This window comes from Amia ocellicauda, chromosome 19 (genome assembly GCF_036373705.1).
Source record: "Amia ocellicauda isolate fAmiCal2 chromosome 19, fAmiCal2.hap1, whole genome shotgun sequence".
Classification (NCBI taxonomy): Eukaryota; Metazoa; Chordata; class Actinopteri; order Amiiformes; family Amiidae; genus Amia; species Amia ocellicauda.
This window is the reverse complement of record NC_089868.1, coordinates 23,128,579-23,153,752: the sequence shown is the minus strand read 5'-3', so window position 1 is coordinate 23,153,752 and position 25,174 is coordinate 23,128,579. Positions and strand designations below refer to the sequence as shown.

General features: G+C 41.1%; 2 protein-coding genes across 4 annotated transcripts; one reads left to right on the top strand and one right to left on the bottom strand.

The window, feature by feature from the left end:
- Positions 1-1,755: 1,755 nt before the first annotated feature.
- On the bottom strand, positions 1,756-12,769 carry uap1 (UDP-N-acetylglucosamine pyrophosphorylase 1). 3 transcript variants are annotated; one of them, XM_066692563.1, is made up of 11 exons: positions 12,647-12,769; positions 9,400-9,705; positions 8,107-8,311; positions 7,106-7,281; positions 6,839-7,011; positions 5,008-5,201; positions 4,525-4,665; positions 3,654-3,842; positions 3,288-3,329; positions 2,534-2,600; positions 1,756-2,342 (listed from the first exon to the last, which is right to left on the bottom strand). In XM_066692563.1, exons 1-11 carry the CDS (start codon positions 12,684-12,686, stop codon positions 2,250-2,252), a joined length of 1,626 nt encoding a protein of 541 aa, XP_066548660.1. In that variant the 5' UTR covers positions 12,687-12,769; the 3' UTR covers positions 1,756-2,249. The 3 variants fall into 3 exon arrangements, with proteins under 3 accessions (XP_066548660.1, XP_066548662.1, XP_066548661.1); XM_066692565.1 differs by lacking the exon at positions 12,647-12,769 and adding an exon at positions 10,218-10,347; XM_066692564.1 differs by lacking the exon at positions 3,288-3,329.
- On the top strand, positions 12,225-24,588 carry uhmk1 (U2AF homology motif (UHM) kinase 1). Its single transcript, XM_066692566.1, has 8 exons — positions 12,225-12,874; positions 13,938-14,230; positions 14,347-14,538; positions 16,433-16,527; positions 17,112-17,188; positions 17,464-17,562; positions 17,683-17,771; positions 18,152-24,588. Exons 1-8 carry the CDS (start codon positions 12,568-12,570, stop codon positions 18,296-18,298), a joined length of 1,299 nt encoding a protein of 432 aa, XP_066548663.1. The 5' UTR covers positions 12,225-12,567; the 3' UTR covers positions 18,299-24,588.
- Positions 24,589-25,174: the final 586 nt, after the last annotated feature.

Below are 25,174 nucleotides of genomic sequence, written 5' to 3'. Positions count from 1 at the left end.
TACAGCACAAATCCATGCAAGGGTGAAATAAATCTAAGCATTACAATCTGTAAGAGCTTTTTTTTTCTGTGCAAAAATAACTTCCTGAAAAGAAATCTAATGCTAAATGATGCTAATATTACATATCACTTACCTGGATTTTAAACATGTCCTCATTCACAGAATAAGCTCTTGTTTTATTTATTTACTTACTTTTCATTTTCCTGATACCTGATAATAGTCACAATTTTTCATTTTCTGCTCACAATATGATACACATTTGATTTATTATATTGTGCTCAAGGAGGGAAATAACAGTTCATCATAATGTGCTTCCCAGTGGAGGGGAAAGCCACATCAAAAGGCATGTCATTCAATAAATATTTCACAAGAAGAGAAGGAAGGGATATTATGAGTGAAAGCTTTGGATAAAGACTAGTCTGAGCGACGAAAGAGGTTTGGTTTTCTGAAATATTGTTGTGAGAAAACATTGCTTTAACGTGTAGCTTGTTTGCTGAGAAATATGAATTGCCCCCTTGGGTTGTTGCAACTGTTGAAGTGTTGTCTGTTCATGGAGATCCTGGCAACTTTATGCTTTTCCCAGCAACACAGAAAGGTTTATGCAAAAGTCTTCTGCAAGATGGTGGTTCTGAGACTTTGATATGTGAAGCAGGGTGTACCCTTTGGTGATTGTAGGAAAAGTAGGGGAGTGTAAACTCTTGACTGCATGGGACAACTTTTGTCAGAAGCTCATTTTGACGCTTTTATCTTGTGACGGAGAGTATGGCAGCTTCTATCACCCTCAAACACCTCTATCCCCAGAGTTCACACACATACAGGTGAAATTAACACATCGGGAGCAGTATCCCACTTATATTAAAACCATGACATCATAATCGCTCGGTGCTAAAGGAAGGTGTTTGGGGTTTCCCGTTTTCGTCTGGTTATAACTTTCTTCCATTTGAATGCATGACCGATCCCCACTAACAGGCCACTCTCACTCCTGTATAATAGCCACTGTAAAGCATTTTTTATTTGGTAGAGAAAGGAAAATTGCTGGAAAAATAGATTAAGTGTGTGTTTCTCATTAGTTCTAAAATAAGCAACACTGCACGATCCAATTTGGACCGTCGTCACAGGCAAGTGAAGCTACACTGTGTGATTGTATGCCGTCGTCGCTGCTTCCTTGCTTAGGTGCCATAGCGGCTATTTTGGAAGTGCTGGTTATATTTCCCGCTCTCACGGCAAAGTGAGAAGAGAAGAATATGTGTGTGTGTGATTTGAGGTGCTGCTCAATTTAAATAGCACTGTATCAAATAAACACAAACTGAACAATGCCTTTGTCTTCAGGCTTGGTTTGCCTAGTGAAGGTCTTGACTATTAGCTTTGTTTTTTTTCCATTTTATTCAAAGATTTGCACTGTTAATGGACATTTGCATAGAATTAAAAATAAAATAAATCACCCTACATTCAACAGGTAAGGAAACAAACAGGAACATTTACTAAGTTTGGAAAACATGTATTATTGTCATGTTTTTTTAAACAATAAAAATCATACATCTTCACTGTAAAGTACGGATAATTACGCAGCGGAGTAACGTATGATCATTCCTGGATCACTATTCCAGTTTACCAGGCTGGGGCCCACGACACTGACTCATAAACCACAAGATGGAAGGTCTGATTGAATGCGCCTGGATCTCTAGCGCTGACGGACACAACTGGAAAGTAATAAAACGTATTCAAAAAACTAAATAACACAATGATTGAGACAAGTTCGCGGAGAAGAATTAATACAATTTTATTAAAATGCTTTCGCAGTCGTCCAGCACAAGATTAGTTTTAGCATTTGTGCAGGCTGTGCGGTACGTACAGAAGGACAAATCTGTGACACGTACAATGCCATCGTATAATTTAAGACAGAGAAAAAGACAAAACACAAAGAAGACTGCAGATAGTACCTTAGAAGCCCTTCAGAATGATTAAAAAGGAGAATTTAAATTCTCTACATAAACCAAACGTACATATCTTGAATGTCTATATACAAATGACAAATTAAAACCCAAGAGCACTTATTTTACCTATGTTACAGGAATAAAAAAATAAGTCTTCAGAAAATAAATAGCTTGATCTTAAGACGGTTTCTTTTGTTGTGTAGCCGGGCGAGGCTGTCTTCCTTCATTTTATTGCACAGGACCTTCACAGTTTTCAGACGCAGATGGCAAAGAGATGAAGGAGTTGTTTTTGGTCTTCCGCTTCTCTCTTTGCGTTCAAATGCCGTTTTTCACCAGCTCGTGGACTCCGGTCTCATCGATTATCAGAGTGGGGTGAAATTCACGGCCTTTCACGATGCTCTCCAGCCCCTGCAACACAGTTAGAATTATTCACCTTTCATTGGAGAGTAAGACACGGACCAGATTTAATCGCTGTTCTAGACACCTGCTCGAATGCCTACAATATCCTCATATCGGCAGTACCTTAAATTTGGCAAAAACACTGTATAACCACCCACCCAGCTTTGCAGATGTCGTGCAGGCATTTCTTTCAAGCTTACCTCTCCTCCGTAGGAAACCAGCGGCGATATTTCACATTTGATTGGCAGATCCGTCAAATCCTTCAAGCTAAACCAAAATGGAGAGAAATTATGAGCGTCAGTTTCCTTTTTAAACTGTAAACACTTTCCCAGAAGGCAGATTCGAAACCAGCGTGATCTTCAGTCATGTGTATTTCATTTTTTAAGCAACCCAGTTTCAATCAAAGAAACCATAACTGTACAAAGTGTCAGATGTGGTGGACTTGTCCGTGTGTGTCGTTTTGCTAAAACAACACATCTTTGAACACAATACTTTTGTGTTGAAGTGAGAACTTGTCGGCCATTTTAGATTCTCTTCAAAAACATGAAAGATTTTAAAGTTGCAAGATTTTCTTTGCAAGTGAACGGAAGCACAATCAAAAGAGGTCAAGATCATCACATCAGAAATGTCTTTGGGTCAGAACTCCCAGAGGATACGTGAGCAAAGAGTGAAAACAGTAACAATCTTTCAATGGAAAGAGCAGGAAAATACAAAATTAAAAAAGGAAAGATTTTACATCACCGATTAGAAAGCATGCCCCAGCACCTTTCTCCCAGCATGCACCTCGGTTAGTAACTCTACGACCAGCCAGTGAAGAAGCTGACGATACCAGCCTTGCAGATTGTGCGGTTAATTCCACCCGCAAACCCGTGACTCGCAATTCACAACTAATTGTGTCCGAATTAAAGACAAGCCCCGTCACCATGCACTAAATACGACCCAGAACATATTTACTTCTGATTGACATCAGGTGCCACACTTCCTGCAGGTCCATTTCTAGAAATTTCACACAGGAACGAATGTGGTTAATGAGAACCAAAAGAAGACAAACTGTTAAAGAGGACAAAAAAAATTAATAGAAATAATAGAATGACCAAACATGGTATTAATACAATATGAAGCTATTATTGTTATATTATGTATGAGAGATGATGTCATGACTTCATATTGTGTTTTTGAGAATAAACAGCGTAATGTTTAGAATGCAGGGATGTAAAAATTAGCTACACTAGAACGTTCATTCAAACTATCATCATCATCATCTCTTGCATGTGTGTTTTTATGGACGTGGTGATCGATTTGTACAAAGCGAGAGCTCACCTTGGGATGGCCGGGACCCGGGTGCCATTCTCGTCGATGAAGTGCCCCCCAGCCGTCAGCACCCAGCGGTGGTGCAGTGACATGAGGGCGTGGCGTGCCGTGGTGGGGTTGTCCTTGCCGTTCTGGCTGTCTGCGTTCTTCAGGGGGGAAAACTCGTCTTCCCTCAGCACTTCGTACACGACGAAGGTCCTGATGGCGGCACAAGTGGTGAAAAGTGTTAACTGTTGACGTAAAGACTGGAAACTAGCGTCTCAGCGGGATAGGCCTCGTTATAATCCCGTTCCCCAGGAATGAAGCCTCGACACATCATAGTTTTCCATCTAGATATCAGATGATGCGTTTCTCACGGAGTTGAGTCCCCTCCGCCCCAATTTAAACCACCTGATGCAACTATTGTTCATTTACTTAAATTATAACATTTGCTTCTGAGAAGGACAAGAAAGTAGTAGGTTTTGCAAGTTAATTAAATGCTTTCTTTAACTCTCATGATGTTCCTTCTTCAGCCAGAAGTAAATCACGTGGAATTGCATGGTGGAAACAAAAAAATAACAGTGTGTCTGATAAACACATTATCAACAGTTAGGATCGAATACTACAATATAATAATAAAGTATTTTTTCTTATGCCAGCAGGGATACAGATAACTTCCATAATTTAATTAAGCAATGCAACTGAACTCTTCCCTGCCAACACCACAAACACTTCTTAATTAAAAACCATTAATCTGAATTCACAAACCGATACACACAACATTTCTCCCTGTATTCAGGCTTGAGCAGCGCTGTTAAAACTGTTCCTTACGAGTTAAAGGGAAAGCCCGGGTAGCCAGCCGCACATATGTTAAACCAGGGTGGAAAATCACTGAACTCACTTGGCAAACTGGAAGATATCAAAGACAAATTTTTCCATTTTAATCCCATTTGGTTTGTCTGGTTTGATTAGCCGTCCTTGCATGTCCACATACGGGATTTTCTTCTGTGCCACATGGTGCTGCAACTGGGGTTCATAAATACTGATGGAAAAACAAAAACCGAAAAGGCCGTTAAAGGTTTGTTTTTGCTTCGGGATCTATAAACATCTGGCAGAAATAGTAGCTTGAATGAACATACCAACGTACAGACAGACAACTGGAATAGGAAAAGGATACTAAATACCCTCCTTTAACAAAACATAACTGTGGTACAAATTAAACTTAAATGCTAGAAAAAATAACAGGCTAAACTTACAGTCTTACAGGTTTGCATATTTAGTCGACTGCCATATGTTGTAATTACATTTAAGTGAATTTAGCTGAATGGGAGGTCTTTTTTCCTCAACACACACATGCAAATTCATGATAAACCCAACGACTCACTTGACCACGTCTCTCAGGAACGGCAAGGTGAAAAAGTGATTGGCGATGTTTCCCGCGTTGAACATCAGCCGTCCGTCCGGGCTGCGCTTCTCGGCCGTGGCCAGCGTGATCTCGCTGTACTCCACCACCTGGTAGCGTCCGTCCACCCTGCAGACGACGCCAACCGGCTCCGTGGGGTTGGTCTTCTCCACCACCTGGAGATGCGTAATGACAGATTCGAGGCCTGCTAGACATCCTGAGACAGTTTCTCCATGAACCGTTTCTGTGCCGTCGAAGTATTTCCCATGAGCCACTTGCGCTCGTAATGCTTAAATTTAAAGTTTAGAGTCATTTTGAACTGTTCTTGGCAACGCAACTCTGTTCAGGAAATGCAATACATTCGCTGACCTAAGAGGAACAGATTTCAATGAATAATAGCTTCCAGCTTACACTGTCTTTGGTGCAATTAATATTATTTAGCTGAGGATGAAACCTTAATAAAAAGCATGCACTGGATATGAACAATTTCCTGGGATTTGTTTTCACCTTGTTACTTAGCTTTCAATGTTTGAAATTAAAAAACACAGTGAAGTACTTTGGCCAGTGACCCGAATTCCTCGACAGATCTCAAGTGCAATAAAAAGTCCTAAACAACTGGTTTAGAGAGACATAAATCCTGTCATATAAAATATTTTCCAACACCCACTTTCCCTTTATTACCAGACCATCTGTCAAATTACCAAACACGATGAATTAATTAAAACCAAAACTGCATTCGTAATCAATGTATTATGCGTTTAGAAAACTAAGGAAAGGGCTAACCCAGACCGGGATGAAACTGGAAAGGCAGGACCCCCCATGTTACTACAACACGTTACACGCAAGTAGTCTTTTTCTCATGGGAAGAATCAGTTTGAATGTCTCATTTAACCGCAGTACGCCGTATAAGCGTTTTTTTGGCGTCGTTCGCGTAAAGTGCATCCAAAATGTTCCGTCAGGCTAATGACTGCCACCGTTAATACAGCAATCAAAACATGATTATCAGTGTATTTATAAAGGCAGGACGAAATAATATACATTTGTGTGGAAACTTAAAGAAATAAAGCAAAACCTCATGTCACCTTATACACAAATCGACGTACAAAGAGTCAGTGCGGTTTTTAATGATATCCGTGTGCAAAACAGCATCTGTTTAGAATTTGACGTCTGAAAGACACCCACACTTACTGGCATCCCACCAATCTTACTGTCGAGGGCAATCATAATGTTTTGCAATAAGAAGAAAACAACATTTATTTGCGACTTCAGGAATTGTTTACATCGAATTTTCTCTTGGATGAAGATCCCTCATGCAGGGCAGTGTTTGCCAGGGTACAATCACGGATAAACAGGTGGAATTCTTGGAAAACTCACGTTTGAGGAAAATAAGAGAATAAACGTCTTACTAATTGATGTAAAAAAACACATTTGTCAAGCCAATAGAGTTAGGTCAGTTGAAAAGCAATCCAAGCCTCAATAAAAGTTTACTGGCGACTCCAACGCCAACCCTAGCTGAACTGAAAACCGACAAATTCCCTCATTCCAGGCATGCCAATTTTTGTGGAAAACACACACACACACAGTTCCAGAACTACACAAGCTCTGAAAGTTAAGTTTAAAGATGTACCGAAGCAGGGTTTAAACTCACAAGGCCCCTGTGCCATAGTCTAAACTCCTTTGAGGATATCCGAGCACGGAATTAACAATTTGTAAGCTTCTAGCACCATCTTGTGTTCGATGTGCAGTCTGCAGGTTTTGAAGTAACCCAGGACGTTGTGGCAGCTTTGCCTGCACTCGGACTGTCATCGCCTACCTTTGCTCCACAGTCGGCACCTTTCTGAACGCAGAACCCAATGAAGGTGGGGTCGGCGACTTTCACCAGGATGTTATCCACACAGTACACGTGAATGTAGCCAATCTCTCTCCTCTCCATATCGTCCACTATGTGCTGGGACCCCAGGGCTCTGTACAGACCCCCATTCCCGTCTGGTAACATATTAAATGGAAATCACGATCAGTATATCCAGAATAACGGCATAAAACAAGACCTTGTAATGGATTAGGAAGACTAAAGCAATACCTGGCGCCATGGAAATTTTGCCCTTCCCTTCGAGGATGATCTTGCCCTCGTAGTCCATGGCCGGCAGCATCCCTTGTTGAAAGAAGATGACATTTTCCTTTTTCAGGCCGAAGTAATTGTGCCGGGCAAAAAACTCTTTAGTGGAGTCCATCGTGCGACCGCTGGTCATAATATACCTGATCAACGAGATTGCATCTTCGATTAACTCTCAACATCAACACCACACAGCTTTTTGAGTTACTTGGGCCGAGATCAAATAAAAACACTGACAACACACTGCAAAGAACAAACCTGTATCCTGTTACATATTTTAACAAAGAACAAAGCAGTTTCCGATTAAATAAACCACGTTGGGATACAGGTTGGCAGTCTTGCGATTTGTGGGTAGGTCAAAGTTTTGTATTGTTCTCACCCTGGGTGTATCGACGGCACTTCTGACTCATAACATAGTTAAGGGAGATTAGGGGTTAAGGCGAAACTGCTGAAAGCATCTCACAGTCAGCGCATCTTTGTGTTGAAACTTCTCTCAGTTTGCATAAAGAATATTCTTGAATATTTTAAATATATTAAAACAGTGACCACAATAAGGAAACACACAAACTGAAATCAGATGACACCTTTAATACACCCTGGAAAGAATCTTAAGAATGCAGGTTTCAACAATTGAATTTAGAGTTTACTTTAAGGTAGCCAATGATGTTATTTACTGTGGTTTATACCGGCTGAAAGAAAGGTAGTTAAAGAATCCAATGAGTAACATAGAATAGGGAGGTTCTCGCCTAGCAAAGTGTCTCAGTATTAAAGTTCATTTTCAAAAGTATGCAAATAGTGTCTTACAAGGAAACACACACCTCAGATTCCAAGATGAAGACAAACAGTCCTCTGAGGAAGGTTGTAAAACCACAGTAACACATACAGACACGCGTGTACACAAAACAACACAGCAAGGAGAGACGTATTCAATGTCAGTGGCCTAGTACCTTTCCGAGAGTATTACTTACCACGGTACGCTGCACTTTGTCTTGAATCGCTCGTCGGCTAATCGCTGCAGTTTTAAAATGCGCTCCGCCTGGATCTGGAACAGGGTCTTGTGCGAAGGCAGGCCCACGTCGTACATGCCTTTGGGGTACGAGACCCCCAGCCTAGTGCCCTGACCCCCCGCCAGGAGGAGAACGGCCACTTTGCTTTGGGAAATGCGATGCAGACCTTCACAAAGAAGAAGAAAGAAAAGATTCAAGTAAACTTAACAAAACTGTCAAGCGTGGGGGCGGAGATCATCAGCGATTGAGATATTATTTAAAAGGAACGAAAAGCAGGGAGCAAGATTGTATAGGTAAATAAATAATCTGCGTTACAGAACAAACATTTTGTTAAATTATTTTAAAAAGTTCCAAATGTATGAAGGAACCTACAAGAAAAAACTGCAATATAGTAGCCAATTAAACACTCCAATCAATTGATACAAATAAACACACACACAATCCCTGTCACTGAAAAAAACATAAACCTGTATTCAAGGTATATGCACAATATCTACAGTTTAGTTTATTTTTAAGGTTTATTTATAAGGTAAGCATAGATATCAAGGGTGTGTATCAAAGCTCATATAAGATGTATAAGAAATGAGGGGGAAAAATCCTGCTTAAGGTCAACGGTGTATTTCCTGCAATTCTTCCTGGAGTCTTGTAATAATTGAGCCTGCAACTTTATCTCAGCTCCCAGGGCGGACTATCAAGGTTTACTGACAAAAGGAAGTAGTATCTGAGAAAAACATACGCCAATAAACACAATTAACATGACCCCAAGTTACATCAGGTTCACACCCTGAGATTAAATGATTAAGAATCGCGTCTGGGTTTGTAAAAGCAATGTAACACACTGCTGTCCTGCGAGGAGAAGAGGCTGTGAATAAAACAAAACGAAGAGGGTGTGACTTCAAATGCGAGTTTGTCATCTGTTGGGTTGCACTGACTAACGCATTTGTCCGAGACTTGCGTAAAGCGAAAACGAGACCAGATGTAAACCGCTGACCTCTTTCGGTCCCCAGCGAGAGGAGCTGAAGCACACAGAAGAGATGCAGTCATTAAATCCAAAGCCCCCTCTTGGCAGTTTCTTATTAAAGACAGAGCCCTGTTTGTACTAGACTGGAAGGTCTATTTCTAAACCATCTATATGAATAATAACAGGAGTTATCACATTAATTAACCCATAATGCACACATTTTGAGGAGTTTGAGAAGCTGCCCAAGCTACAGAGAAACAGGGAATGATATTAACCAACCAGACAGCACTAACCTTCCTTCTCCCAGTCCTTCAGCCGGTCTCTGTCCCGGGTGACGCTGCCCAGCACCTCCCTGGGCACGGCCTCCATCCTCTCATCCACCTTCTCCTGCTTGATGTGGTCCGACACCTTCATGGCGTTGTGGAAGAAGCCGTTGATCTCCTGGAGGTCCATGCCGCCCAGGTCCCTCAGCAGCTCGGCCCGCTCCTGCTCGCCCACATCCTCTATGAACTGCAGCAGATGGGACTGTCCTGCTGCGGTCAGCCTCTCATTAACTTTCTTGACGTCCATCGCTGGGAAGAAGGTGGTCTCCTCTGTATCTACAACCACACAAGGGATGCCACTGTGCATCAGCTCACACACACACTGGTCCGTGTCCACAATAGTGGCACGGTTCAAAAAGCCATGAGAGGTTAGTCAGACCCTGAGAAGGGTTCACAAAGTTGGACAGAAACGCACAGATGGACAGTAATCAATAGGACACGATTACAAATCAACTCAACTCGATAAATCCTTCATTGACTTCAGTGTCACTGATTTAAATGCATCATAAAAACACAGCTGGAAACAAAGTATGCATTTATTATGAGTACAAGCCCAAGTTATGTTAATGATAGTCTAGTTCTGAGATATGAAATACAGATGCACAAATCATATAGGTGGGGGTGCTGCTCTCCTCTTTAACTGAAACATCCCATTTCATTCAGGACTGCGCGGCCCGGGGACCACAGCATGTTCGAGTGCGCATGTCTTAAGAGAGAGGGATCCGCATTGAGACGCATAAGAGACACAGCAGACATTAAACGTGAATAAAATCATACTCTGTACATACCATGCACTCCGCTCTCTCGTAAGATATATCCAACTGCTCCTATACCGTACGTCTTTCTGGTCTTATCCCGCTGGACACGCCTCCCGGATCGGCCTCCCCGCAGCCGTCAATTGACGTGGCAGCGCCCTTCCCTGCGCAAACGCACACGCATGCGGAAACGACTGCTCAAGTGCTCCGGTTGCGCCGATTTTCGTACCTCTGCGCAGGTCTGCAGAATCCCAGCGCTCCCATTGGTGCAGCGCGCAGATCCGGGCAGAGCTGCGCAACTCTGAACGTCCCAGTGACATTAAGAGCAAGGCATGGCGGAAGCTGCGCGGAATTTCAGAGAATCGTGTGAAACGTGTGTGTGTTCACTGTGCAGCCCAACAATGATCCTGGCCTACATTTTAATGACCTATTAAAACCACAGTATTTTTGGTAGTATTTGTTTTACACACCCCCCACACACAATCTTTAAAAGCACCATCATCTTACAAGACGTGTTAGGGCACATTTTTGCAGATGATGTCAGCCTCACTAGCCCTAGTTTATAGTTATGAGTCCTAAATAATGAAACTCATTAGCAAATTGGCCCCAGTCTTGGCCTAATTCATATTTTAGGCAGAGCAGTCTGTGAAAGCAGGCTATAGAAATGGTATTTCATTGCATTAGTGTATCGGTGTAGTTCTGTGTTATCCCTGATATTGTTGCTATAGGGCAGCACACACTGACACAGTGGGAATATGTGAGTGTTTTTATTTCCTAGTAACACAGATGAAGTTTACCAATGAGGGGAGGCCAGTCGACCCATCGTGCAACTAGAGAGATTGACTCATCATTACTGGGCAAAAACAAATCCCACTCATTTCAAACATTGTGCCAAACTAACCAAATGGGAATAGATATTGTTTTGATCGTTGCCTAGCCAGTACAATGTTGTGGTTTCATGCAAGATCACCAGCGCCTGCTTTTCAATGTGCCTGGGTCCATGTTTCTCATTAGTCAGTGGGGTGTGTTAGTTATTTAAACCCCAAGGATTTATTGCGTATAAACTAGTAATGGCTGGTAGTTGTTAAAGATAAGATATTGGAAGGGAAGGGGCATGTGGCAGATTACAATCCAGAGTGCACACTATGGTCATATCCATGGGATAAAGTGGGACACACACTCTTTCAGTTGTGTTATTGCATTAAAATTAATGTCTGACATGGGTCAGTTGTTTCAGACTCAGCTGATTGTTTTATTTCTTTATGAGTGCCCCTCTTGTTGTATCGTGTTATCTTGTATTATCTATAAATGTTCTACTTTGAACTTATGCACTAAATCTTATCTGTTTATGTGGCAAAATGTTTATTTCTTGGTTCCAGCTTGAACTGAACTGCTGTAATCTATGCATATATAATATTACATGTTTTGTCACTTGACAAACCACTTTACCCTGTTGTAATGTATAGAAATTAAACTGTGCTGTGTACATGCATTTGGTTAATCTACTCTTCTTTTAAAATATGCTATGCTTCTCTCTATTCCCTTCAATAAACACTAACATGAGAATGAACTAGATCTTTTTTTTGGGAATATTAATTTGTCCGTAAATTACCCTGAATAGTCAGGACAACATTGACATCACAAGGCTTTACATATATTCAAAAGTGATTTATGTCTGACAAAGTAAAATAATACGTAATTTGAATGACAAGTACGACATTACATATTGTTAAATTTAATATAACTGAAAAATCGGATTTGCCTTTAATCGGACAATAATACAGTAATTTCAATGACGGAGTGTTGTTTTAATTAATAAAAAGAACTTGTTTTACGTAACATTTTGATTAAATAATTAGATTAAAGTTAAATAAAAAACATATCTCCGCTTCTATCTCTTGCCATAGGAACGGTTTTTCTGTCCCCAGGCAAAATGGCGGTCGGTTTGCATAATAACACTCACAGGTTTAGCTAGTGAGCTGAACAGGAAGTCACCTTAAAAATGTCCAAACTCTATGGTCACCACTTCCGCCCAAGATGGCGACCTAAACAAACCAATAAAATGCTTCTGTGACTTTTTCTTGCTCCCAAATTCTTTCAATTAGAAGACGAACGATTTAATAAAATGCAAACAAAAGTTATATTCAACTCAGTGCGACGTGTACGCTTTCCGATTCCGGGTTGAATACAAACATGTCGGCCCTGGATATGGGTTGAGCTGCAGCTCCTTGGCCGAACTGAGCTCCAGCCATCTGTAATGTAATCAAACGCACGACGCCATTGCGCGGAGGAGCTGCTGTCGTTTAACTATGCGGCCCTGAAACGAGAAGCGGCCGTTTCTCCTGAAAACAATCAGCGCTTTTATATTTATTTTCCGTGCACAATGGCTGCCCACTGCGGCTCTGACGGCTGCCTGTCCAAGGCGCCCCGACCAGGTGTGTCCGAGCCGGGGTCGAGCTCACCTGGGAACCCCGAGCCGCCGGCGACGCCGACCTTTGACATTTTCGGCCAGGCGTGGGAAGTCCGGGAGCGGCTGGGCCAGGGGGTGTCGGCCTCCGTGTACCGGGTCACCTCGTTGGGCTCCACGTCCGCCGCCGTCAAGGAGTTCCAGGTGGACGAGCAGGGCGGCGACTACGGCTACCACAAAGAGAGGGCCGTGCTGGAGCGCATCCACGGCCACAAGAACATCGGTAAACACCGGCCAGGGCCACCCCCGGGCGTGTGCTACTGCCAGGGGGTGCAATTAAGTCAGTGAGACATCCTTTGGGGGACAAACCAGCGGGGTAGGGGCTCTTCCAAGGCCAGGATTGGGGACAACTGGTTTAAGTTTTGTACCTGGAACTAGGAAGGAGATTAAAATTAGCACCATTCAGGTAGATCAGTATTGTGTGCCAGTAGCTTTGAATTCATAACATCTGGTTAGTCAGTTGGGTGAAGAGCCTGTATGCGAGCTCTCAATAACTTAATTGGACCCTTAATTGAAGTAATCACTTTTTAAATTGTGTAACTGATAAAAAGTTGGCTCCTTAATACAATCAGTTCCTTATGCAATTTTATACTTAACTCAAAACCCCTATTGTTGAAAATAATTAAAAGGCTCTGATTTAGGAAATTACTTAAACCAGCAGGATAGGGGTTGGGATCAGGGTCGGCCCCCCCTATTTACCTGAAACAAAGTACCACTGAAATGTTGCTTTGGATGCCAATCACACTCTGAATTGGTGCCTCCATTAAAATAAAATAAAACAAACCAACACAATCACACACTCCTATTGGGTTTACATGTTCTGAACACTTTGTTTGGATCTCTATAAATCCAGCCCTGTTTTATTGTGCCTTTTTTATTTCCAAGTAGGGAGTCTTTCTCATAAAACAAAGGGTATCAGGTCATTGCTTCCAGGCTACACGTACACGATCATAATCCGCAGTGGTTGGACTTTAAATGCTGATAAGAGAGGCGTCTGATGGTACTCTATTCTGGGGTTCTTTATAATAATTCCACATGATGCATTTATTGTCAGATAGGACAGTTTCTATCTGGCGTGTAAACTTTATCAAACTGTAAAACAAGTGCCATAAAAGTATCTCGGTCTTTATCTGTGAAGAGTATATTTCTGACCCAGTGTGTTATTTAACAAGTTTTATTTAAATTCTAGAACCAAGCAAGCATTCTGTAACGGACACACCACACTCTCCCTGTAGGTGGTGGCTTTCCTTAGTGAACTGTGCGATTGGCGTTTTTCTGTCTTGCAGTGACCCTGTACGGCGTGTTTACCAATTTTAACTCCTCGGACGTGTCGGCACGCTGCCTCCTCCTGGAGTTGCTGGACGTGAGCGTCTCCGAGCTGCTGCTGCGGTCCTGCAACCAAGGCCACTCCATGTGGATGATCCAGCACTGCGCCAGAGACATCCTGGAGGCCCTGTCCTTCATGCACTGTGAGGGCTACGTCCACGCCGACCTGAAACCACGCAACATCCTGTGGAGCGCCGACGACGAGTGCTTTAAGTTAATCGACTTCGGGCTAAGCTTCAAAGAGGGAAATCAGGTAAAGCGCGGTGTGTACGGTGGTGACAGGACACTGAGCAGAAGGGAATGTCATTGGATCTTTATCTGGGCCTGTAGTTGACACGTATCATAAGAGGGCTCTGTTGTCCCCTGCAGGATGTGAAATACATACAGACGGACGGGTACCGTGCGCCCGAAGCGGAGATCCAGAACTCCCTGGCCCAGGCTGGCATGGAGAGCGACTCCGGATGCACCTCGGCCGTCGACCTGTGGAGTCTGGGAGTCATCCTGCTGGAAATGTTCTCAGGAATGAAACTGAAAGAAACTGTTCGATCTCAGGAATGGAAGGTCAGGGTCTTAGACTTGACTGTTTGTAGACACACCCTAAAACTTGTCATGCCCTGTTTGCAGTAGGGCAGGGCGATACTTCTTAAAAATAATATCTCGATATTTTTAGAAGTTAGGGTCGATAGACGATATATATCTTGGTATTTCTAGTTTTTCTCCAATCAAGCTACAAAATAAGACCAAAGACATTCAAACAACAATCATTAAATATGCAAAACTAACAAATACCAGATGCTAGGCTGTCTTGTTAAATGTTTTACCAGAGTAGGTCTATATTCACGCTTCGTTTCTACCGGTACAGCACGTGTTAATACAAAATAATTATAATAAAGCTTAAAGTTATAATTAGCTTGAATAGCACTGTGGGAAACTGTGTGTGTGTGTATGTATGTGTATAAGTATGTATATGTATGTATGTGTGTATGTCTCTGTGTATATACCAATGGGTGACAAATTAAAGGAAAAACCAACATGCAGTGTCCCAGTAAGGTGTTGGGCATCACGAGCACCAGAACAGCTTCAATGCTCTTGGCACAGATTCTACGAGTCTCTGGACTCTACTGGAGGGATGAACACCATTCTTCCATAAGATATTCCCTCATTTGCTGTTTTGATGATGGTAGTGGAGAGCGCTGTCTAACACGTCGGTCCAGAATCTCCCATAGGTGTTCAATTGGGTTCAGATCTGATGACTGCGAAGGCCATATCATATGATTCACATCATTTTCATACTCATCACACCATTCAGTGACTCTCGTGCCCTGTGGATGAGGGCATTGTCATCCTGGAAGAGACCACTCCCATCAGGATAGAAATGTGTCACCATAGGATAAAGGTGGTCACTTTGTCATGATTTGTAGTGACCCTTCCCTCTAAGGGGACAAGTGGACCCAAACCATGCCAGGAAAATGCCCCCCACAGCATAACAGAGCCTCCGGACCCCCTTACTTTAGGGGTCCAGCAGTCATGCCTGTCCCGTTCTCTTGGTGTCCCACACATGCACTCCAGAACTTGTCCAGAACACGAGCCAGTTGAGCGTCTTTGTGACTGAAGCTCCTGCAATTCGTGCCCCAATAATGCCCCCTCTTTGAAAGTCACTGAGATCCTTTCCTCTTGCCATCTTGATCCAAAGTCGAGGTCAATGGGCCTGCTCAGCATTTGTATACATGCCACAGAGCATGAGAGGATGTTAATTGCTTAATTGTATCATGCAGTACAGCTGTTTGGAGGCATCTGCATTCGTTATGTTCCTCCACTCACTTATTCAGGTTTTTTCTTTAATTTGTCACCTGTCTGTATATCCGCTTTCGCTTCTGTTTCTACTGTGTAATTCAAGCATTTAATAACTTATTTCGTTCATTCACTTCCATTGCTTTAAAAATAAAATTGTAGTCGCGAGTGTAACATTCAAGATCGTAATTCCACAAACCCGTCTGTTTGTACAATAAACCTACAACTTAATAAGCAGTCGCATCTTCTGATTAAGACCTCAAAACTACTAATTTACTCGATAGTAACACAAATTACACAACAAACACAAATTACTCGATAGTAACACACCACGGAGACGCATCTCCTGTTCATTCCTTCTCCTGCCTCACTTTTATAAACGAGGAAGGCGATTGGCCGAATAAGAAATGACTGAGAAGTGTCTTCTGCAAGTGATTGCACAAAGATTGACAGGCATTTCCTGCAAAGTGATTGGATTCATAAAAAAAAGTTACTCCTCCCACATTCCATGGTTTCCGGATCTGCTGCTATACATACACTTGCATAAGAATTACAAAAACTCGATACTCGCCATACAAGCATTTTTAATTTCGCCAAAAATAAAACTTGCCCAGCACTAATTTGGAGTCACTGTTGTTGTTTTTCTGTCTTTCTTCTTCTGTAGGCTAACAGTTATACCATAATTGACCATATCTTTGCCAGTAAAATTGTGGTTTGTTCGGCTATCCCAGTCTATCACTTAAGAGACCTGATCAAGAGGTAAGGAACTCAGACGTCATTTAGTTTGCTATTCTATCTTTATAGTTTATATGTGTAATTCACATTTGTAATGCTTAAATTGAATGATGTAGAGTGAGGTCCATAAATATTTGGACAGTGACACAATTGTCATCATTTTGGCTCTGTATGCCAAGTATTGAAACTCACAATTTAATTCATGATTATGTTAGTTTGTCCAATTACTTTTGAACCCCTAAAATTGGGGGGATCACATATATAAATGGCTGCAATTCCTCCACCGTTGACCCAGTTTGGATGTAACTACCCTCAAATTAAAGATGAAAGTCTACACTTAAAGAACATCTTGATTGTTTCCTTTCAAATCCATTGTGGTGGCGTACAGAGCCAAAATGATGACAATTGTGTCACTGTCAAAATATTTAAGGACCTAACTATATTGATTATGCTACTGCGCTTCTGTAATGCTTAAATTGCGGTATATCCAGTTGGCCTGGATAAGGAAGTGTGCCAATAAGTAATAATAATAATAATAATAATAATAATAATGTGGCTTCAGGATTGATGCCCTGAGTGAATATTTTTCCATATATCTTTCATTTCAGCATGCTTCATAACGACCCAAGACAAAGAACCACGGCCGAAAAAGCGCTGTGCAGTCCGTTCTTCAGCATTCCCTTTGGTAAGTTTACGAATTAAACTTCGTAATTAGCTTTTCAATAGTTGAAACGTCAACTTTAAAATGGCGCACTAACCTGAATATAGTCACAGATCCATTCAATCTGAACCTTATTGGTAAATAATAATCTGCAAACCCGTTTTTATTCCCCCCTTCACTCTTTTAACTGAAGTGCAAAGTCTTTTAATCGCTTTAAAATAAAATGGAGCCATCTTTCTTGGGTTTTGTCATTAGATGAGCTGTGTTTAGATTTTCACCTCTCCGTTTCCCCCCTCGAGCACCACATATTGAAGATCTGGGCCTGCTTCCCACCCCCGTCCTGAGGCTGATCAACGTGATCGATGACAGTCACCTTCACAACGAGGTGGAGTACGAAGGTGCATTTCCCGGTCCCGCCGCCGTCTGTAATGTCACGCCGAGTCGAAACGATGGTTTCCTGTCTGGATGCTCTGTTGTGGGCGTGATGAACGCCATTCAATCATCTGTTCTCCCGTCAGATGTTGTCGAAGACATGAGGGAGGAATGCCAGAAATACGGAGAAGTGGTTTCTTTGCTGATCCCAAAGGAGAATCCAGGCAAAGGCCAGGTATAACGTCGCCTTCAGATATTTTTCCCTTTCCTTGTGTAAAATCTATCAACTGGACTCGGAAATTGACCTTTACCCCTAATTGAACTGGAATGAAAGAAGTCCCAAGCTGCAGTTTAGCTGTGCTGTCCTCAAAGGAAAAGTAAAGTCTGCTGAGAGACAGAGAGACAGACAGATAGAGAGAGAGTTAAATGTCAACTGTGAAGTGCGTCTTTGTTGTTTTTCCACTGAAAACAGCTACACAACTTCCAAGTCTTAGACAGCAAGTAAGATCAGACTCAAAAGACAGCCGATTGAACATGAAACAAGTACACAATTGAATCTTTACGCCTGTGTCTTCTAACATGCTGTCGAGTTGACTCACGGCGTTTGTGTTGCAGGTTTTTGTCGAGTATGCAAACGCCGCCGACTCCAAAGCGGCTCAACGGATGCTGACGGGCCGCACGTTTGATGGGAAGTTCGTGGTGGCCACCTTCTATCCCCTGAGTGCCTATAAGAGGGGGTACTTGTACCAAACGGTGCAGTAAACTTGCACACACAATCATTCGAGCTCCTCCGATTCCGCCGTGGTAGTTAATCCGCAGCAGTTTGTTTATTCGACACGCACCAATTTGAATCGAGCCGGCTGCCCCACGGCATCCATTGAAAAGGAGCTTATGATATGACAGGTGATGTAAACACTGAGTAACTCTTTGTTTAGATATTTAAACACATTCTTGGACACCTATCCACGGTTTTAGTTTCTCTCCGAATTAATAAAAAAAAACCACGTTTGGGTCGGATAAACAAACTACCGTGATCATTTCGGTCTTCTTGGTGTCAGAAATGCGGCTGGCGACCTCGTGTGCGTTATGGGGGGAGTGATTTTGAAAAGGCTTATCTAGACAACGGCCCCTGTAAACCTGATATCCGAAGGAACGATTTCTGCCGAGTTTAAAGCACAGGCGTGTGTGACGAAACTAAAGCACTTTCTTTAATGGGTGGTACTTGTCAAACTGCACTTGTATATTTTATTATAGGATAGATACAATATTTTATAACGAAGAAGCGACAATTAGTGCCCCTTTTTATAACGATCGTATGGTTGACGTGAAAGAGAAGCAGTTGGAATGTGCTTGACCGGAAAAAGAGAAAAATGCTGTGAGAAGCCGACTGTTATTTATGCACAACGGGGGTCTGCTTCCTTCCAACCCAATCAGAGACCGAAAAACGCCACTTTAATATCTCCATCTTCTTTGAAACAAGCAACGCGAGATTAATGTTATGTGCGCACCAGGAACAGGTTCGCAGTTCAGCGGTCTGATGAAAGAATAATCTCATTTTCAATAGTCTGTGACCCATTATGGCCTTGGTTTGAGTGGCGACAGTTTACATGGTCTTGGAGCAAGATGGGTTTATGGATCTTCTATTACAAGGCATGTAAATTAGATCCCGCGGGCGAGAGAAGCTTTGAATGAAGTTAAAACGCATTTCCCTTCCTCTCAGCTGGTGCGGCCGCTGGAGTATTATTCAGAGGTTTCAGAAGCTGTTTTCAGTGTCCGCTTTCAATGGAAGGATGCATCACAAATGAGAGAGAGACAAATCTACTCCTCCAGCATCATCAGATGTTTGTATCCTGCGCTTATTTTCTGTCTTCTAATGAAAATGAGTGCCCACGGATTAGAGGACGGGATTTAGGCGCCCTACCTGCTGCAGGATTTTGTATTTTTTTGGTCAGTGATTGGAGCAATTGAATGGGTTTTGGGTGAACACACAGAGCAGACTCAATGGGCGCTGGGAGATTAGGCCTGGTGTGTGTTTGCGATCCTGCATGACTAATCGGGTCTTTTTGGATGTTGTGCGTGCTTGAGGTTGATATACAAATGCTCACATGTACACAATGACCATGCGATCGGTGGGACAGTGGATAAATAAATACAAAGCATGCTGGCCTTCTGTATCATATGACAGTGCCGTGCTTCCAGGTGTGTGTGTGTGTGTGTGTGTGCGTGTGTGCGCGTGTGCGCGCGTTTTCATCAGCGCCGATCTGATGCAGTGTGATGAGTGTGTTTATTTTGTGAAGACTCTGCGGAGAGGAGCTGTATGTCCATTTCATTTTGGTATTTGTCTGATCATGTTTGAACTGTTAGACCAAAGCATGTTTTTCAACGGGACGGATTTAAAAAGCCCCCCAAGTTCGAAACCTTAATATACTTTGACCCCTTTGACAATCTTACCAATTTGGAAATGACAAATTGGTGGCTTTTTCATGAACGTAGACTTCTTGCTTTGTCATGAATTCCTTTTAATGCATTTCCAGTTTGTAATGGGTGGGTGGCTACATTTCATAAGTTTAAAGTGAGGCATCATGTGAGAATAAGTAAATAAGATCTCTTAAGATGTGTACTGGTTGAAGTATGCAACCAATGCACTTTAAATTTGCTTGCTTGTGGATTCATTCACTAAAGACTTGAGAAGGCAGAATGTGACACAATCTGTTAACCTGTTGTGCTAAAACTTTTTTGTAAAGAGGACCAAAAGAACAGAAAATAAAACTGATATTCCAAAAAATGGTTGCAACAATCGGTAGACGAAAACAACTCGTGTATAGGTGAGGGTTTACAAACTCTTATAAAAAAAACGCTGTCAAATATCCCTGGTTGTAAAATGCAGTTTTAATAGAGAGAGACAACGTTTTGCCTTTACCCCGTTTTGCTAGTCGTCGCTGCTGACAGATGCCTTTGTCTTGAGACCTGCCGCCCCTCAATTCATTTCCACATTCCCCTGATTGTGACCTTGATTTTCGCACACACTTCTCTGATGCACCGTGATCGTTATGAGAATGATTTCCTTGTCCGAGACCCTCGTTTTGTGCCGCTGCTGCACGAAGAGGCTGGGATTTGGGTGAAATTGTCATTCTGTCCCACGCATTAGAAACGTCTCATTATAGTACATATTGTCCCGAGAATAATCCACCATTGTTTACTTGAACACTGTGTAGAGATACAAGTGCCAAATCGTTTCTTCTTAATATATCAGGGTTGTGTTAAAGAGAGTATATATATATATATATATATATATATATATATATATATATATATATATTCCTGCCTCCTTATATTGATAAACGTTCTCCAAAACATGTTACAAGTACATAAGCACAGCTGAGGAAATAGGTTATTGGAGACTGCAGTAAATAGTGTTTTTTTTCATGCTGTGGGCTTGTTTTTTCTGTAGTTATGTCATTATAATGCTCTTGACCTTGAAGTCGACCTGAAGTCGAATTCGTGACAGGTTATTGAAATCTTGTTCGAGAAGGGTGTGGCCTTGTACGATACATTTGTTTTAGATCTACTTTTAAACAGACCGCAGATAAACACATACAACTTGTTTGTAGATACTGAATATAGTTTAAGTTTCAGGGCATCCAAATATGCAATTATTATTAGTAGTAGCAGTAGTAGTTCATTGTGATATATATATACACATGTGAGCATATATTGGTCTGATGGATGGGAAGCACACAGTAATATATCACAATAACTTTAAAACAAGAACTTCTTGTGTTTGAGGAGAAGTTGGGGATTTTAGGTCAGGCCTTTGGTCAGTTAGCTTTCATTCACTCCCGTCCTCCTTCAATCGGACTCGGCCGCTTTGACTTGCCGGTCGATCCCCTGCCATGAATAAAACATGAATTCTCATCCATGGATTAGTGTTAGAAACTCTGAGAGCGGCTTATTACTAATGTACTGCCCTGCACACCTGCACCGATAACTTCCCCGAATATGCAGTTCAACTCATGGTACCCCAGGGCCTTACTAAGTGTTTGTTCTGTTTAAAAAAATATATACTTTGATCACATCTGTTACTGTCTTGTTCCGATTGAAGGAGACACTCTTCTTGGTCACATTATTTCCAATTCACTTGTTTTATCTGAAAATTAAATGACATACTCAATTACCACTAATGGTATCTCTCACAAGGCTGTTAAAACCTAAAGGGACTTGATTTGTAGCAAAGAGTATTTTAGGCTGAAGGTATTGTAGCAAATGTGTCAGTATCTCTGTAAAGCTTGTTACATATGGGTGCAATCAAGGGACTCATTTCCCAGACTTGAATTCATTATTTTATTGCATTTTTAAATTCAGAAGTCCAACAAAATAGGTGCCTTTTTGGGCTAACGTGGTCCATTTCGAATCATTTCAATTGACAGGAAAGAGGTTGAACTGTACCAAACTCAACCCAAATTAATAGCTCAAGAAACCAGGCAAAGTAATCCCTGTGATCATCAGACCCCATTTAGCAATAATCGAGAGAGAAAGATTAGGAAAGTTGGCAAAATTAAACTCCGAGATGATTTGCGTGGCATCTGGGTTTGTTCTCGGTGTGCAGTTATATAAACTGAATAATTACGAGGGTTACCTTAATTGGCCAAGTCACATTCCTCGTGTTTAATGGACGATTTACTTTTTCTTTGATGGCCGAGTGTTTCGCACTGAGTAATTGTGTCAGAGGTGTAGGATTAAGTTTTTGGGGTGTGTGTCAATATTCTAAAGTTTGTTTTCTGAGCATACAGGCAAGAAGATTTGAACAAACCGTATGAGATAACTATTTTTAAGTTGTTTACGAGTGTGAGCGTTGAGCATCATTCGAGTACATGACCTAGTCTTCTGAAAACACTGTGTGAACTTGAAATGCAGTTTCCTCCTCTTTAACAAATCAGACGGCCTCGACAGCAGGGAAACATTATTTGATGATGGAATCAGTAGCAGAAGTTGAGGTCGTTTTTGTTTTTAACTTGATGGACTAACTTTCCTTTCCCTCTTGTTTAATCCATGGAGATGAAATCTTAATTGTGAATGATCTTTTGTAATTAAAAACAAAACACACAATGAAAACACTGTGAAAAGTGCCACGATTAGTCATTTGCAACTGCTTTCCCGTTTGCTGAGCTGTTAGAACACCAGGTCAGCTACAGAAATGCTAATTAATTACTCGTATAGTTCTGTGTTGTTTACCTCTGTGTGAAGGTTTTAAATAGAGCCTAACTAAAGTTGTGAGTATAATGTTGCACATTTATAATCCTGGAGTTCAGTCTGAAGATGGGATACACTGTGTACTTTGGACATGTGATTAGTTTAGTGCATCTTATAGAAGAGAGTGTGTTTTTTATTGTGCGTTTTTATTTTATTAATAAACATTGAAGGTTATACTGTTACTGTACAGGAAATATAGTCTCTATCCTGTAATGCAGAACAAGTGACTTGTTTTGTTTTTGACAGGCTTTAAGTGATACTATCTTGTCAAAGTATCTTTAAACTAAGTGATACGATTGTCTTGATCTGGGGTTACCCTTCTCTGGCGTCTACCTTCATGAAAGCATAAATCAAGCAACTGTTTAAATAGATAAATAGTAATTGAATCACATGACTATTAACAGCTTATGATTCTGTGGTGGGAGCTGGTAATTTCATTATGATGTCCTGACCCTGCAAGGAAGGTGCTGCTTTTTGTTTGTGCAGCGACACGTTGTTATAATAACATCCTGTCAGCGTTCTTGGTAGGTAAACATTGGATTCCATTAAGTTGCAGGAAGAAAAGGCGTTTTAGTTTCCGATTCATGCTTTTCAATGTAGGACTTGAAATAAAGTAACGTCTCTAAGTGGGAGGTGTTCAGTGATTGGATTTCACCCTTAAATGGACAATTATCCAAACTGGAAACATTGCAATCCTTAGTCCTTGATGAGAAATCAGAAATTCCAGTCCCAGATGTGTCTCCGTCTTTATAATAGAATGAAATGCATGCCATTAAAAAATATGAAATCAGTTAAATCTGAGTTTCTTTTTTCCGTTGTCGATATTTAAATTATTTTTGTACTCGGCCGTGTTTCCAATTGTTATAATGCACTATAGATGACTATTTAAAAGGTGTGGTAAGTGTACTTGCATAATTAACCTCTTAGCACTGGTGTGTGGATGTTCTCATGTTACATTAGAGGATGAATATTTAAATGTAACGAGATCTAGTCATAGTGAGCATCTCGTCTCATTTCGCTCTTGTACATTTTACAAAGTAGGAGTGTTCAAATCCTTTTGTTTACAGCTGCTGTTTTTACCATACTAAAAATCAGTGTAATTGTTGGTACTTACATGCGTAAATATACCTTATGTCGATTTGCTATGAACTGCTTTTTGAGTAGGAAACCATCAAGGCGTACTTTTGAGCAGCTGATGTGATCTGTACCGAGGCTTCTTTGGCGAGTTTGACTATATGTTACAAAAAATACTGCAGACTACAGTGCATGCATGGTGTTGATTACCAAAGAAATGCAAACGTTTTAGATCAAGCAAGACCGCTGCATCCTCAGAAACTAAATCTATATTAGTCTCATTATTACCATTTACACAGCGTGTTTCAAGTGTAATACTATATTGCTCCTCTACAACAACTCTGGCACTACGCTACTCACACACCCTTCTTTCGTATAGATTTCTGTATCGAAAGTACTCACTTGTTCCTAGTAATGCTGTTTCATCCATAGGTTTTATCATTCCATTTATATTGCTGTTTGTTTCTACTAAAGCGTTTAAATGACTTTTTGCCTTAATCAGTCAGAGCTGACATTTCTGATATGGTTTTCTGTACTTGTGAAAAGCAGAGACACCGCAGTCCTGCAGAATTTGTGTTTCAGTAGATAACAATACAAGGAAAACCACCTGAGCAAACTTGAGTATGTGTGAATATCTTCCATTAAGGCACATAGCTGAAAATAAACCTATTGACTTGATCCAATTACTGTATCTGTGTATCTCACAATAAAGAACTTGTCATCCATGAGCATTTGTCAGTTTTCATTTAATACATTATTAAACAGAAATACTTTATGAATAGATTTACATATTGGCTCTAAAATTGTTGATTTAAATGATAGTCTATCCACTCTGATCAAAGCCTGACTGTCATCGTTCTGTACAATTCATCTCTTAAGGTAAGGAGGGCCTGTACATGTTTTGTTTTATTTTCCTCTCTTTCTACATGGTATTGAGGTTTGTTCTTTGGGGAGATTTTGTTCATAAATATAATAACCTAGATCTTAATTTATACTTGTATTTACAGTGCTGTGTGGCTTCTCTCTCTTTTTATGCTCCGGATTTTCTTTTTGATCAGAGTAAAACAAATCAAAATGTTTTCCGTCTAAAGGTGGAATAATATAAGAAAATGCTTAAATAGAAGCAGACCTTGGACTTACTGCTCAACTGGCAAATTAAAGTCGAGGTGATGGAAGTCCAACAAGGAGAACAATTAATTTAGTATTTGCTGAGCATATTAATGATGTCTTGACAAGAAGTTGTTTTTAAATACATATTACTGTTATTAAGACTTTAGTATCACTATTATTCTATTCAATGTGTTCCAGTAGTAC